This window comes from Bombus vancouverensis, chromosome 1 (genome assembly GCF_051014615.1).
Source record: "Bombus vancouverensis nearcticus chromosome 1, iyBomVanc1_principal, whole genome shotgun sequence".
Taxonomy (NCBI): domain Eukaryota; kingdom Metazoa; phylum Arthropoda; class Insecta; order Hymenoptera; family Apidae; genus Bombus; species Bombus vancouverensis.
The window spans coordinates 11,037,040-11,052,275 of record NC_134911.1 but is presented as its reverse complement, the minus strand read 5'-3'; the positions used below and the strand labels follow the sequence as shown (position 1 = coordinate 11,052,275).

Here is a 15,236-nt window from a genome sequence, read left to right as displayed (position 1 = left end):
GGGACCACCGCCGCGGAACTCCCACGCACCACGGCGTTCACCAATCTATCCATGCTGTTCGCCGGTACGTTCGTCGATTTGCGTATGTGAAACACGTTCAGCTTTGCGCGGTTCTTTATTTTATGCGAGGCTGGCTTTCGTTTGGGCCCCCATGCGCTCCATTAATCCGGTGATGTCGATCCCTTGGCAGCTGATTCTGTAAACAGTGTAACAAAAGTATATTTCGATCGAAATATTAATTTAGTTTGAAATTAATCGACCTGATACGACCTGGTCGAGCAATCTATTCAATTTAACGTCTTCTGACATTTTTAGAATATTTTTGTATTTTCAGTTCTCAGAGTCATACCTGTCACGTTTTGTTCATCGTTTCGATCAAATTTTGTTTCTTCTAAAATTTCATCTATCGTTTCTTCCTATCGTGTACGTTTTTCTTAGTTCAGAGATTCTTTTGTTATACTTCGTAACGCTAAAAGAAAGTCTTATTAATAAATTTCTTGTCCCAATTTTACGTTGAATACTTTTTTAAAACGCTATAAATTCTGTTCGTTCGCAAAAGTGAGAACAAGATCGAGATATAAAAGATATAAATCGATAACGACGATCTAGATCCAGCGATGATCCATGTGCGACCACGTGGCACTATGGTTTCGTTTGACGCTGTATGGCGTGCATGGAACCTCGCGACAAGTGAATGCATCGAAATAACAAAAAAGAATAGCTTGATTTTTCCAATGATACTCTCTGTTCTCTCTGTCGCGTTTGATGCTGAAGGGGCTGACACCTTTCAGTTTCTTAAATAAAGAGATTCACAGACTTTGGACGATAAAGTTCTTCGTGGCGAATAAGACAAGCTGATTCTAGTCTTCCTTGCAAAAAGATTATTTTTATCAATACTACGTGACAACCTCGTGTAACAAATAACAGTAAATAAATTTTACAATAAGATTATAGTTTCATTACGAAGGACTTATTTCTATATTTATTTGTAAGAAAAGAAAAACAGGTCATCTTACTCGAACCACTCGAGGCTCCTTCTGTTGCTCTTCGCTAACTTTATAATGAAATTTGCTGGTATTTTATCTGAATAAAAAATGTATCATAAACGAAGCTCGGCGAATACAACAATCCGCAAATAATTCCACCATTCACTTGCTTAAAAAGGTGGCGACGATCCGTTAAAAAAGATTAGCTCTCCCCTCTAATGCGAATAGACGTAACTAGAAAAGCCAGAGAAGAGAGCAGGTAATTGGAAGAGAGTAGATGATTCGCAGGCTGAAACGGTACATTAGGGCACGAATAGTCCCTGACGTTTTCGTGAACGTGAAATCCGAGGCCCTATTAATGGAACATGGTCTCCAGATCAAATGAAGGGGATAGTAAAGACGAAAGGTTGACTCGTTTCGTACACCTAGGCCTTCTGTTTGCACAGAAAGACGGACTTTCTGCGAGCATGACGTACCGTACCGCGTGTGTATACACATGGGAGCCACCCTCGTGCCAATAACTGCCAAATGAAAATATATCTGTCTGCAAACAGACCGGCGGCGCTCGAAACACCGCCGGAAGAATCGACCGAAGGTTCCTAAGGGATGATCCTGCGACGTCCCTGAAACCAATACCGTGCACGCGTTTCGATCACCACCGTGACAGCAGTGTTAACATAAATATCTTAGATAAATATAGGTGTTCGGATAAATATAGCAGATTTTAGATATACAGAATATAGGTAGAGTATTTCAGTATTTGGAAAATATAATAAAAAACGGTACAGTGATTCGCATTAATATTTGGATACCGCTATATGGCATTCTTATAAATTCATTCTTATACAATATACAAAAAAATTCCTCTGCTCATCTTCTTGTATTTATGGTCCAATATCATCCAATATCACATCACAGTGCTATTGCTCTATTTTATTTGTATTTGTTTAAAATAGCGTTGCATGTTGTTAGCAAATATGTAGATATATATAAAAATAATACATAAATATACTTTGTTAGCAAAAATATAAATGTCATTTATGTAACGCATATGGCTGATTACGTAATATCGCGAGAAACTAAATGTAATGTGGAAATTTGATATCTAAGAATTAGAAGAGGTATTTTAATCTGTTGAAAAATGCATAGAGCAGTCAGCCACAGTATGACGAGACGTTGGACCACAGATGTAAGAATATGGCAATGGACAGAATATCGTAGCAAACGTGACTCGGTAATTTTGAGCCATTCTAACGATAATCGAAGAAACTGTTCTCGACGATCGGAACGCAAACTTCGCAAGCACCGTCCTCTCGCCAAGCGAAAAGCGATTTTAATCGATCGTCGAGGCCGGTGGATCATATTTTCCAAAGTGCACGGACTTGGAAGAAGGCGGTGTATCGTTAAGGGGTCGTAAAGATTTTCTTAAGGAATTGTTTTTCAACGAAACTCGCTGGAAGGCGGCGATCAGATATACTTTACGGCCACCAAGCGATTCACAGAACTGATTACCTTGCAATTGCAGACGGTATACGTCTTCTAATAACTTGACCTAAAAAACAGAGAAAAAGAAAATTGTGTAATCTCTCGTGAGGGATCGCGAAGCGAATGTAACACGTGCCTGGGCTGCATTTTATAGCTCGATCGATGTGCTGCTTTTCTCTCAACATCGTGTTGTAAACTGTTATTTTCATTGAAATTATGACGTCTGAGCGTCGAAAGATTTATTTTGATGATTCTGTGATTCGTATTTATGCGAGCTTCTCTTTTCCTTCGCGTTACAGATGCCAGCAGCTCGTACAAAGGAGGCTGGAGCCACGCCACGTCGCCAGCTCCTGGACAGGGTAAGTTTCTTTCGTTATTCCTAGTTCATAGTAATTTGACGTTCTATCGTTATGATCGGAGGTTCGTACTTTCGGACGTTTGCAGTAGTTCGTGGTAGGAATAATCGTTTCGACCTGACGTTCATACGTCGTAGAATGTTCCTGTTGCTGTGTAAGTGACGGTGTTTCTTGAAATTGTAGCTGGTCGATTTGTCGAAATGGCTTCCTCTAGAACACCACGCAAAAGATAGAATGTAGATGATTTATCGATTTTTGCCAGCAGATCTTAAACAGGCTAAACATTTCTTTGATCGTTTCTAATCTTGATCGTTTTTTGGAGAAAAATTCCCCGTTTTTGTCATCGTGCTCTTCCCAAAGAAGAAGCGATTTTGAAATAGAAAAGCTAATGAAGAAGAAAAGACAGACAGATGTGGCTAACGGTTAGAGTAGAAAATCTATGCAGAAATTCCAGGAAGAACCTAACAAACCCCAATAACTCTACCATAAGAAGCCTCGTAACCGAAACCGCCAGAGAGAAGTCGTCTCTACGAATCGATCCTTGTTGCCATCTTATCGGCCACGGGTGCTAGGACTCCAGTCCCTCCTTCTCCCTTCTCCACCTCCAGATTTTCCTTCTCCCCGTTCTCGATTCGCTACATACAGCCCGGCCAAAGGGTGGTCGGAGGCGCCTCTGGGTGCAAGTTCACGCGTCGCGACTCCTGCCTTCTTCTCTCGCCTTTGTATTCGAATCTACGACTCTCTGCCCATACATATACGCAGCTGTACACGTATCTGTATAAGAGCGTAATACATGGAACACGGTATATTCGCATATGTGCTGCGGATTTTTTATGGAAAATTTAAAGGTGCAAAAGTGCAGAGAACGCGCTTCCTGTAATTGCAAACATATACGAAATATCCAGAATACATTATCTATTCTAACGTCTGTTAGACGAAACAAACCTCTGCCCGGATCTCTGCTCTTTTAGTTGTGTTCAATAAAAATACCAATTTGCATAAATATCCTCAGTCCAGTTATATACATATATATTTCTCCTTATACACATACGTATGTGTGTGTGTATATAATATATATGCATATATAGAATACAAGTATTTATACATATATCTGTGTGACTCTACCTATGCATATGTGGATGCACGCATGTATACCTCCGTGTGCGTACGTGTGCACGCATGTCATGTGTGTGTATATCTTTGATATGTCCATGTATGAGACTGGATTGTATGTGCCTTTGTATATGTGGGAATTATGTGTGCGTGTAGGTGTGTGTGAGGACGGGGTGTGAGTGGGCGTCCCGGCGCTTTGTGGCGCGTTGAACCGCGGCCCCTTTGTCGTCGAGAGAGAGAGAGAGAGAGAGAGAGAGAGAGAGAGCAAGCCCCGGGGGCTGTGTAGAGACGCTTGGCCGCGCGGCAACACCGAACAGCCAGGCCCCACCCTGTGGACTGCGCTGGCACAATCATCTCGCGGAGATCAGAGAGCCCTGCCCGCGGGCAGCTTGTTATAAACGGCTTCTGGACGCCCGGCCAGGTTACAACGCCATGGATCAGCTGGCAAAGAGCGAATTAACGCTTTGACTCTCCGCTATTCAGAGGTTTGGCGAAGAAGAGAGGGACGAATTGGAGGATGGTATTTTATCTTGAGTCCTCGGAGTGGGAAGTTGGTTTTGGAAGATTTTATGGCTGAAAGAAAAGGATATAGAGTTGTGCGTGGATTTGCATATTGGAAACTATGGAGGAATTGTGATCTGGAAAAGGTAATTTGGTAGGTAAATTGGATTTGGTTTAAATGAAAGGCGAAGTGGAGTTCAGGAATAGTAGGATGTTCTTTGTTCGACGTTTTTGTCTGCTTTGAGAAAGCGAATATCGGTTTCGAATCACTTTATGGGAAATTAAAGGTGTACGGAGGTAGGTTTGCTTGATAGGAAATAGCAAAGCGAAGGACAGTTCCTTCTTAAGGAACTCCTTAAAGAAACAGGACTACCCGTTTCTTTATGGTTTGAAGAAGCGAATGTGAATTCTGAAAGATTTAATAGGAAAGATTTGAACGTATAAAAGCAGTGCTCGTTAGTAACAAAATTGGGAGGTAAATCATCGTAGAGATAATAACTGTAAGAGTGGATGTTTGTACGAACCAGAAAGATCGCACATTAAGCAGGTACATTGGCCGGTTCCATGGTATACGTAGTGACACAATCATTTCGCGGAGTTCAGAGGTTTAGCTTGGGGTGGTTTGATGTAAACGGCTTGTGGTTTCGACGCCTCGTTAGATTGCAATCACCATGGATCAGTTGTCAAAGAGGGAATTGATGGTCTCGTTCGCACGTGCGGATCGTACACACAGCGATAGCATTTTCAAATCAAAACTGAAGAACGAAGAACACGGTACTATGGATACAGATAATCTTTCGGAAACTTTGGTCACTTTTCATTTAAATTACCTTCTCAATTCTTTAAACGTACGACTCTATGATTACAAATTAATACTTTTCTCTTATTACGGTTGTTTTCAGTTTGATTGATATCTTACAGAATTGGATAGAGAAAGTATAGATAGAAATTTTCTCCAAATAAACTTCAAATGTATCTTGATATCTCAAAATGGAACGAGTGATATTACTATTAAAAAAAAAAGAAAAGTAGAAAAATGTATGACAAATTGATATAAAAATCAATTACAAATACTTGTCACTAATTTTATCAAACACATTAGTAATGAATCAATCAAAATACGTTTTATAAGGAAAGATTTAACGCTACAGTTATCAGAGTACTATAGCCGATATAGGTAAATGGTAATTTTTAGTATTGTATAATAATTTTACAAATTTGCTACGGCATACTTTCAAGGATTTAAGCGGTAAAAGACTTGTCTGTCCGTTTGACTTATTCGGTAAAAATGTTATACTTCATTATTTTACGATCGATTTTATAGTCATTGCTTGTTTTAGCGTTTAAGAGTCGATAGTATTCTTTCTTCGTATTTTTCTAGATGTCTTTGTTATGTTTTTTCTTGTAGTTCTTGAAGTTCAATTTCATTCATTTATATTACTTATATTCGTACAATTACGAGCTCGTATCCATATTTATTTATGGTCCCTTTTAGATTGTGAAATTCTACTTATCGTACGATAATTACGTCCGATATTACAAAAAGAGCGTCAGAATTTCAAATTATTTCGCTCGCACAAAACTTTCAATTTACAGTTCTTATTATATTTCAATTCTTCTAATATACAGACTTCGCGTATGATTCATTTTTATCATTTATTTAACACAAGGCTCGCTTTCTTTTCAGATATAGGAATTTTACTGACTGTTTTTGATACAAAAGGCAAAATGTTATCAAACAAACTGGCTCGTGAATTCATGTAAATTTTCCCCTCCTAAATAAATTTACATGGTCGGCCTTGTCGTTTGTTTATCATAATATTGGAAACTCGAAATGTAACGCGAAAGGTGATTACCATAGTCTGATAGAACGACGAAGGAAACTATTAGCGGTGATCGTTTCCTCAGCTTTCAATTGCAAACACAAGAGAAATTAAAATTCTAGAAGTCCTATAACATTCATTGTTTATCGTGAAAGTCAGCAAACTCTGAGTTAGCGAAAATTTCTCTGGAACCGGTGACCCAACACCTTCTGTTACTACACTGCAAAATCCTAGCTTACTCAGTCTCTACACCTCGCCTTTTATCATTTCACGCATCAACGTCTCCAGCAAGCTCGCAAATCGTCAACATCGTTCTGATCGTGGCCAACTTCCTTTGACTCGGTTTACACATCACGGGGCAACGCGAAAGGGAACGAAACCATCGTCAGCAGGAACCTCGTGAAATTACGCGACGACGCGTGTTGGCCCCGGGCCACTTTGTGGCTCTCGCGTCAAATTGAAATTACAAGCTACCCTTTCGTCCGCACACCTCTCACAGGCCAAATTAATTTGCTCTTCTTCTAACAATATCTCTTTCTGTCGAAAATAATTTAGAATGCGTTCCCAACGATACGACGATATCTTCTTCGATACTCTTCCCATTTCTTCGAGGTGGTGGATGGCGATGAATAGACTGCAGATTTTTATGCAAATTTATATCTTTGTAGATTTTTAGAGAGATGAAAAAATTACAGAAATAGAATTTAAATAGAGGTTCGACATCGAAAACGTTATTAAAAAGTTATCAAACGTTAAAAAACAAAGCTCTACTTTGAATATTTGATATGCGTTCTGTGCATTTTTGCATACTTGAATTTCGCACACATGCATCAAAAACCCGCGGTCTGCTGATAAACTATCCAACGATAGGTTCACTAGGCCATAAACGAATATTCCAGATACTTATATACGTTCCCCGTGGTAATTCGAGCAGAGTCATTAACGTTGATCGCGTGTTCGCCGAAACTTATGGTGGATTACGCTTGTATACTTCTTATCGATGGAAGGAAGCTCCACGGCGCATTTTGTTCACGCGATTTCTTCGGAAGAAACTGGCGACTCTGTTGCGTAACCATAGGCGAATATACCAGGCGCTGTGTTGCTTTGCAATATTATCAGCTCCGACATTTATCTTTTACTTGCTTACTCTTGGACACCGCACAAAAATTCCCTAAGAAAAGAAAATCCACTTTAGATTTAGAATCTTATTACTATCGATCATCGTCGTCTTACTAATTTCTACTACGATTCAACGACAAGAATAATTGACATTTAAATCATCTCTATAGCACAAATTTTCCGGAAGGAAATTCTCCGCGTTATCTTCAAAATCAAAAATCTCCGATCCGATACCTTCGTCCAGTTCTCCACACCTGTACGGCAGTCTGAAAGTGCTCAAAAAATTGGCGATCGAGAAGTCACACGAAAGGTCAGACATGTTCCACGAAAGGAACAGGCATGCACGAGGGTAAAAGGTTCGTCCAGGCATAGATATCGACCTCCGTTCTCAACCGGTCTGCCCAGTGGCCAGGAAAAGCGACTCTAAGACAACTAGTAGAACAATAAAAGTACTCCTCCCTGTTTCCACGTCCGCCACGAGCGTGCCTCGCGTGACTTGCTGACCCAAGTCGACCAACCCTCGACCTCTCTCCCACGTGTACATATATTCCTACATCTGTGCACACATACGTATACATATGTATTTACACATGTGTATATATGTGTATGTGTATCCGAAGGCAACCCTAACTTCCCTATGATAATTACGTACTCCGGCACGGCGACGCGTGCCTTGGCAGTTCGCTCACGCGCCTGATCACGTATGCCGTGACTATCATACCACCTCGACACCCATAGGTAACGACCTGGCCACCCTCCACGCCGGATCTCCGGGGTAATGGGCGTTTGAAAAAGTGCAATCGAACGTCAGGTTACCGTGATTCAACGGTGAATTGAAATCAGGCCTCTGGTTGAAAGTGTAGAGGGAGGTGAAAGGTAAGCAAACAACGCTGAGACTTCGTTTGGATGTTTATGGTTGTAACGTTTGTCCATGCGTTGACTCGCCTGGAACAGTTAGTCCTTTGTGGAAGTTGTAGTTGGGTGGGGAGGTTGGTAGATTGGTTTGTTGCGTAGAACGTTTCGATACTAGAACTACCAGTTTGTAATTTTTCGTGTTTCATGGTTTTCTCATTGTAGCATTGTAGTTCATTCATTCAGTTGTAGCATTATCATGGAAGACGAACATGGTGAAACTTGGGAAACCAGATATGAGAAGGTGCTTGAAGAGCAATGATCGCCTGCTTTTTGCGGATGTGAACTCCTCTTGGATGGATGAAAGGTCGCAGAGTGTTGCAGGGTAGACTCTAGAAATCCAAAGTACCTGCAATGATAATAAACATGTGTAATCTGAGAAAATGAACTTGGAGAATCGTAGAGGATAGAACATGTCGAAACTTTAGGATCAAGTATTGAGAGACGGGTTTGAGGAATAATTACTTTTGTGAATATAAGCTGTTCCTGAGCGGATAAAAGCTTCTGAAACATGGCAGTTCAAGCCTTCAGATACCGAGGTATATGAAAGGATAACGATGAACATTGCAAGGAGTATGTACGTTAATAGTGAAGTGGAAAAATCACGGAAGGTATAATACAATCGTCAAGACAAGAAGATTCTTCTATACCTAATGACAGATGTATCTTCTGCAAAGAAATAACGCAACGTCTCGCAAGTATCTTAGCCAGCATCCTCAAGAATCCACTGATACATAAATACCGATGTAAAGTGAATACTTCGTGCAATCTGCAAAATCTGAAATTTGAAACAAACGAATTTCAGTCTCGATTCGAAGGCCCTAAACAAATTACGCGATATTCATATGCGTTTAGAGGCATAAGACGAATTTTTACACCTTGAGGAACAACAGCTTTTATCGTTTCACTGGCGCTGTTAACTACGTATTTTCTTTACCGCATTACGTCGTTCGTGCTCAGGGTAATATGTTTTTGTTCATCAGATAAACTGTTGGTTGTATCAAATCCCATTTGTAACGACGTGTTACGCGGAGCGAAATTAATCGTTTCCTAATTATCGCATAGCGTGAACGCGACAACCGACCGAATGAACACACTCGAAGGAAAAGGATTCTTGTCTCACCGGATGATCTTAACGCGCCGAAAGATTTTCTTTTGCATGAAATCCCGTAATGCTTATCGAGCAAAGTTCAATTAATGCCGACACGAACGCGTTCACACGGCCTCAACCGTACCGATCCTTAGGTTCAAACGTCTCTGTTTGCGCGAACCCGATCCCGGGCATCGCTTAATAATCATTCCCCCTGTTAAGCGTATACACTTATTATCGTGACTATCGTTAAAACATATTCGATAACGGTTACTTTGAAAGGATTTACCTGTTACTATAAAAAAGTTAAATAGGTTTACAACTTATAAACTGTTATATTACAAACGAGATTTATAAGTTTGTATGCTACGTGTTTTAAATAGCGTTAATAAATGTCACAACTGATAATACTTCGTCGACGAAAGTTGTACAAAATGACGCGACGAGTTGTACAAATGCGAGATAATAAAAAGCCGAAATCAAAAGTAAAAATTAAACGAGTCCCTATTAAAGTAGCTTCTAAGGATTTGGTTCAATCGCAATCGCGTACAATGTCATTGTATGAATACCTTAAATAAATTACGAATCTTTTAATCTGCTCGTCGTTTGCTAAAACAACAGAACTCTAAACTTTGCATAAACGATTTGTCGTCTAATACCAAACAAACATTTCCCTTCTTAAATACTCTCTAGATCAAAGAAACACGATACAATATATCCTCTTCTTAAATACCCTACTCAACGCCATACAAAATATCGATGTTCGCAAATAAAAAGGCTATCATATTGAGCATGTTCATCAGACGGCTGGATTCGTGCGGATTTAAGTAGCATGCAGCTCGTGTACCCGTTGATAGACGTTGAACGACGCACGGTTAAAGTGGAAACGCAATCGGCGCGCACCCCAACAAGAAATCGGAGATGAATACGGGCCGATACGGAGGGAGAGAGTGGAAATGCGGCCAGCCAAGCGTAAACGTGTCACGCATAGGCACGTGGCCGTGTATGTACTGGCGAGAAGGCATAATACGAGCGACTTGGACGTATCCCGCGACCCCTCCAATATGTTACCAACGTTTCTTTCGCCATTCCCATTCCATCCAAACGTTGTATCGGCTGGAAGAATAATATTGTGGCTGAGACACGACCGGTACCGATCCAGCCATTCTTATATCCTTGTATCCTTGCAGCAACCCTTCTTCAAGCACATTGGCCATCGATGTATCGAATCCAAATGTGACACGAGGTTTCTAGAACGACATTACGTATATATGTAGTGACTGGTACATTCGAAGTTTCCCAAGTTCATGTTTAAAGTGATAAAACGACGAGAGAATTATTGAGCAGAGAAGCGAGAATGATAGCCTTAGTAAATGATGGATTAACAGCGTATTTGGTGAGATAACAAAAGAGAGTTCTAAGAGATCTTCAGTATTTTGTTTAGCCGTATACGAAATCTCGCGATTGTAAAATTAGTAGTCTATTAATCTTGGAATATTGTAGTAAGTAGTATACTGCGTACTCTAATTATCGTTGAAAAATGGTAAGTCTTTGTTACTTGTATGTTCTAATGATTTTCTCGCGCTGGAAGCTCCCATAACTATTCAAGAATAAATTCCAATCTATACAAAGTGGATATTTAAACTTTAGTTTTACTTATTCTCATGTTTATGGCATAGAACTTCCCAGTACAGTACTAAGAGGATTCTGTATACACAGATGTAGTATTGCAGGGTTAATTGATGAGAATAGGAACGTCAACTGACATGGCACTACTATAGCTGTCTAAAATTCATAAATATTCACCGTGGAAAGACATTCCGCAAATTCCTCGTCGTCCATTACACAATGGACAATGAAAATGATCGAACATTGAACAGTTCCAAATATCCTTTCATTATCTTCTTCCCCTTTTCCATATTCCCACGACAACTGTATTCAATACCAAACATTTAATACCATCGAATTTTTGCCAAACAATAAATTTAATACTGGGAAGTCTACCTGAGCAATCTGCTAATTACTCTGATCAAGATAATCGTTTCTACGTCGAAGTCATCCTTTGAAACATGGTGATTGCCGTTGCGGTGTCGTAATTGTTGCCCGATAAAGCGAATCGATTCCTCAATACAGGCTGGAAAAAGGACACAATACTACAGGCAGTCGCTCGAGGAGATCGTCGCATCGAAAATCGAACGACAAGGCCATAATTCTATCAACGGTATTGTTTATCCGGCGAAAGGACGATCCTGCATTCGGCGGCGCCCATTTTTATTGTCGTAAATCTGGCAGCGTGAATGTGGCGGTCACGCGCCATTTCCCGGTGACTTGTTGCCCACGATCCATGTCTCCCGGGTTTTCGTGGCCGTGGGCCACGAGCCTGTGAACGAAATCCGTGCCAGAACTTCGCCGGATCCGGTCGGTTCCCCGTACTTCCTGGTTTATCCGCGTCTCCCGCTGCCATTCGGCTAAAATGTCGCGACTCCTACATTGCCACGGCAATATAGTTTTTATACTTGGTAGCTCCGGTAAAGAACTTTGGGTTTTACGTGGACCTGCAACGTTTCAGTTTCAGCATGATGGTAACAAGTTTGATAATAAAATAAGTAAAGTAAAGTCTGTTTAATTGTCCTATTTAATGCAAGGTAGCTATACCATAGAAACGAGCAATAGAAATTTATAACGTACAACCTGTTATTTGTTATTCAAGTAATATTATTATCTGGTAATATATTATCGTACAAGATACTTCAGGTATTGATAAGTCGGAATAGTAGTAATGGATAATAGAATTTGTATAATTAGTTACTTACGACGACTAGATAGAAAAGTGATAGGCATTCTATGTTAATCATCAACTGGTGTAACAGTAATACATTTTCTTCCGTGCATCTTTATATTACCAGAGTATTCAGAGTATCAGCTGCCTATGGTGCCCCTTAATACATACAGAACTAATCATCAATCAAGTTCTTCGCTGATTAATTATTTATTTGTTACTTGCTTACCAACAACTTACCATTCTTATCGTAGCACCGTGCAATTATTTATGTTTAAGCTTTAATTCGTGTTATCTTCCCTAGTATCTTCTATTTCTCTGAGCAAACGCAATTGCATCACCGACTGCATGCGTTTACTAGAAACGATTTTGCCCTCGCAATTCAAATCCTAGAGTTACCGTTCTAAAAATATTCCTTCGACCACGATACTCCTAAAATATCTAAACTGATTATACGCTAGCTTTACCAATGTATCAAGCAATAAAAATCCATTTCTTTATCTTCGTTATTATCTGCATAGCCTGGCCCCTGGTTTGTAAACCTACGTACTCATAAAATTGCATTTTTACGTGACCTGATACGGGCGAAGAATTTCGCGGCCCGTAACGTTTTCAGGATTAAGCAGGGACACATAGGGACCAAAGCTAATCCCTGCTACCTTACGAGCCACTCGTTTTCCAGCCAGCACGTTTAAAGGGTCGCGTGCTACGCTCGCTTGTTCATTATTACGCACCGCACGGGCAACTGTGATTTATGCCCGAAATAGGCACACCGCTCCAGACGGCTGTGTGTATGAGTCAGTGATACCACTTAAGGCCAAATCGCAGAGTGATGAATTGACTTATTGTCGGACGTAAATAAGAGCGGCGGGTGCCGGTGTTTTAACCTCGTTCAGACGCGATTAGACCGATCGCTTTGGCCCTTGTATCGCCCCTGTATTAAATTATTCCATTCGCCATTTCACTTGCCCGGAAACCGGATGTCGCAGCAATAGGCATCGAAACTTTCCTCCTTCCATCGTACCTTATAAAAGCATATTGGACTTTTAATTCGTATAAATTTTAACGCAAGGTCTTCTTATGTATAGTTTGGTGGTTAATGGGATTTTACAGACTAATAGATGAAATAAATCTACCTTAAGCTTACATCTTGTAAGTATTCATCTTAAACGTGATGCAGGTAAATTGTATTGCGGTTCATGGGACATTTTCCTGTGACATGAACATCAAGGATGATATAATTACACAGCCTCCTGGAAAATAATTTAAAAGCCAAACATCCATGTGTGCAAAATTTTGTTATACTTTAGCAGTCAGAGGAATTATAAGTTGGATAGAATTATTGTACGTAGAGATTTCAAGATTATTTGACATTTACATCATGTACCGTTTAATTAACACTAGAGCTGCCAAGCTACAATTTATACATATCTATAGAACTAATCTGGTTCCTAGCAAAAACTTGTAAGGTGAATAGGATTAGGAAGCATCAAAGACCTAAAGAAAATATTTGTGCAGAATATTGGATCTTCTCCAAAAGAGTAAACTCCAAAAGAGAGTGCGTGTGTTGATTTGGAAAAATAATGAAAATACATTTCCATGAACGTATATACTAAGAATTTAAGAGAAAGAAGCTTATCGTGAAAAAAATGTTATAATACCGATGATTATCGGGACAGCGATAATTTTAATTGTCGCAATAAAGTTATTTGCGGCGGTCAGCCAGAGGTAGAAAGAGGATGGTCTTAACCGTTATCGTGAAAAAGGATCAGCGTGCACGATCGAGTAGAATGGCTGAGAAATCAAGAGGGCTATAGTTTCGATACGATGCGTGAAAGTAAGGAAACAAGCATTGCACGCAACTGGCTCTTTAAAGTTGCGCGAGCAAGCGAATCGCTTGAGCGACTCGCGCCAGTTACAACGCGATCTTTTCCTGGTAAAACCGCAATTAATCACAATTAAGCGATTGCCGTCTCGTGTCGCGTTGCAGAATTTTTCCACCGCGCTGCCGCGTTCTCTGCTAACCGTATAAGTACAGAAGATTTAGCGTGTGCCGCGTCAGTTTCTCTGAAAATAATTAAAAATCACGTATACAGGAAGTACTTATGAAATGTCTAAGAAAATTATGTAGCCCCTAAAGGCAGGTTCAATTACAGCAAGAATGTACTCACGAATGCAAGTTAATTTCCGATATAAATGTTTCCTTTCAAGCTTCAGCGCTTATTAAAAAATTAGCGTTGCTCCTGATAATGGTGGATACCTAAGTATGTTAATATACAGATGTTGTAATAAAAGTAGACAGGCATATATAATAATAATAATGTCTCTGTCTCGATAAACGACAGTAATTAGTTTAAGAGATAAAAGTACCTGAATATTTTTACTAATCGTGGGAGCAAAATATCCAAAATATCTCTGATAGGTCCAGTTCCAGTAAGAATTCTTTACCATTTCAATCTTCGCCACATCATCAAGATCTGAAAGCCCGCTCATTTTCTAATTCCATAGAAATTCAAGATGTATTATGCAAATGACAAATGTATGATGCAAAGACAGTATCAAGAGGATTTGTTAACACTTGTGGCAGAAAAACGAAACTGGAAGTTCAGATATAAAGGGCTAAAAATATGGGAAAGGTACGGAAACGGAATAGTAACGATAATTGTACGAAGCTGCGTAGCGACGCTGGTTGAACAGAGGTGTGCATTAGGAAGTTGCCCAAGTTCCAACAAAGTCGTGGAACGACGTAGACGTGGATGATTCCCCTTCTTGCAGGCCCCAGTAGCATTGTAGCGACGACTGAAACAACCAAAGAGTGCAGCAGCTTGGAATAGCGAGTCCTTTGATCCTCCCCCGTGGAAGCTGTACGTCGCCTAACGGGATTACCCCACCCCGGGTAATTGCTCGTGAATGCGCAGATATACGCGTGACAATAGCAGAACGTCTATTCGAAGTGACGTAACGTGTCTGACGTACACGACTGTCGATGACTTCTGTGCTACTGACCTTTGAACTTTATAGTTAGAACATACGCTGTACCACACAATCTTTGGCAATATGATTCTTAAATCT

At 40.1% G+C, this 15,236-nt stretch overlaps 1 protein-coding gene and 2 long non-coding RNA genes across 3 annotated transcripts in view; 1 reads left to right on the top strand and 2 right to left on the bottom strand.

The window, feature by feature from the left end:
• Positions 1–15,236, top strand: part of Ets65A (DNA-binding protein D-ETS-3) — a 69,428-nt gene that overhangs the window by 38,914 nt on the left and 15,278 nt on the right. The window contains exon 3 of the mRNA XM_033327956.2: positions 2,771–2,830. Coding sequence (XP_033183847.1) covers positions 2,771–2,830 — 60 coding nt within the window. The remainder of the gene's footprint in view (positions 1–2,770; positions 2,831–15,236) is intronic.
• On the bottom strand, positions 8,071–13,785 carry LOC143302751 (uncharacterized). The gene is made up of 8 exons (XR_013058544.1): positions 13,301–13,785; positions 12,405–13,188; positions 12,199–12,323; positions 11,390–11,940; positions 11,192–11,317; positions 10,461–10,635; positions 8,946–9,073; positions 8,071–8,644 (listed from the first exon to the last, which is right to left on the bottom strand). It is a non-coding gene; the product is annotated as an uncharacterized LOC143302751 (long non-coding RNA).
• Positions 13,842–15,212, bottom strand: LOC143302752 (uncharacterized). Its single transcript, XR_013058547.1, has 3 exons — positions 14,535–15,212; positions 14,336–14,424; positions 13,842–14,231 (listed from the first exon to the last, which is right to left on the bottom strand). It is a non-coding gene; the product is annotated as an uncharacterized LOC143302752 (long non-coding RNA).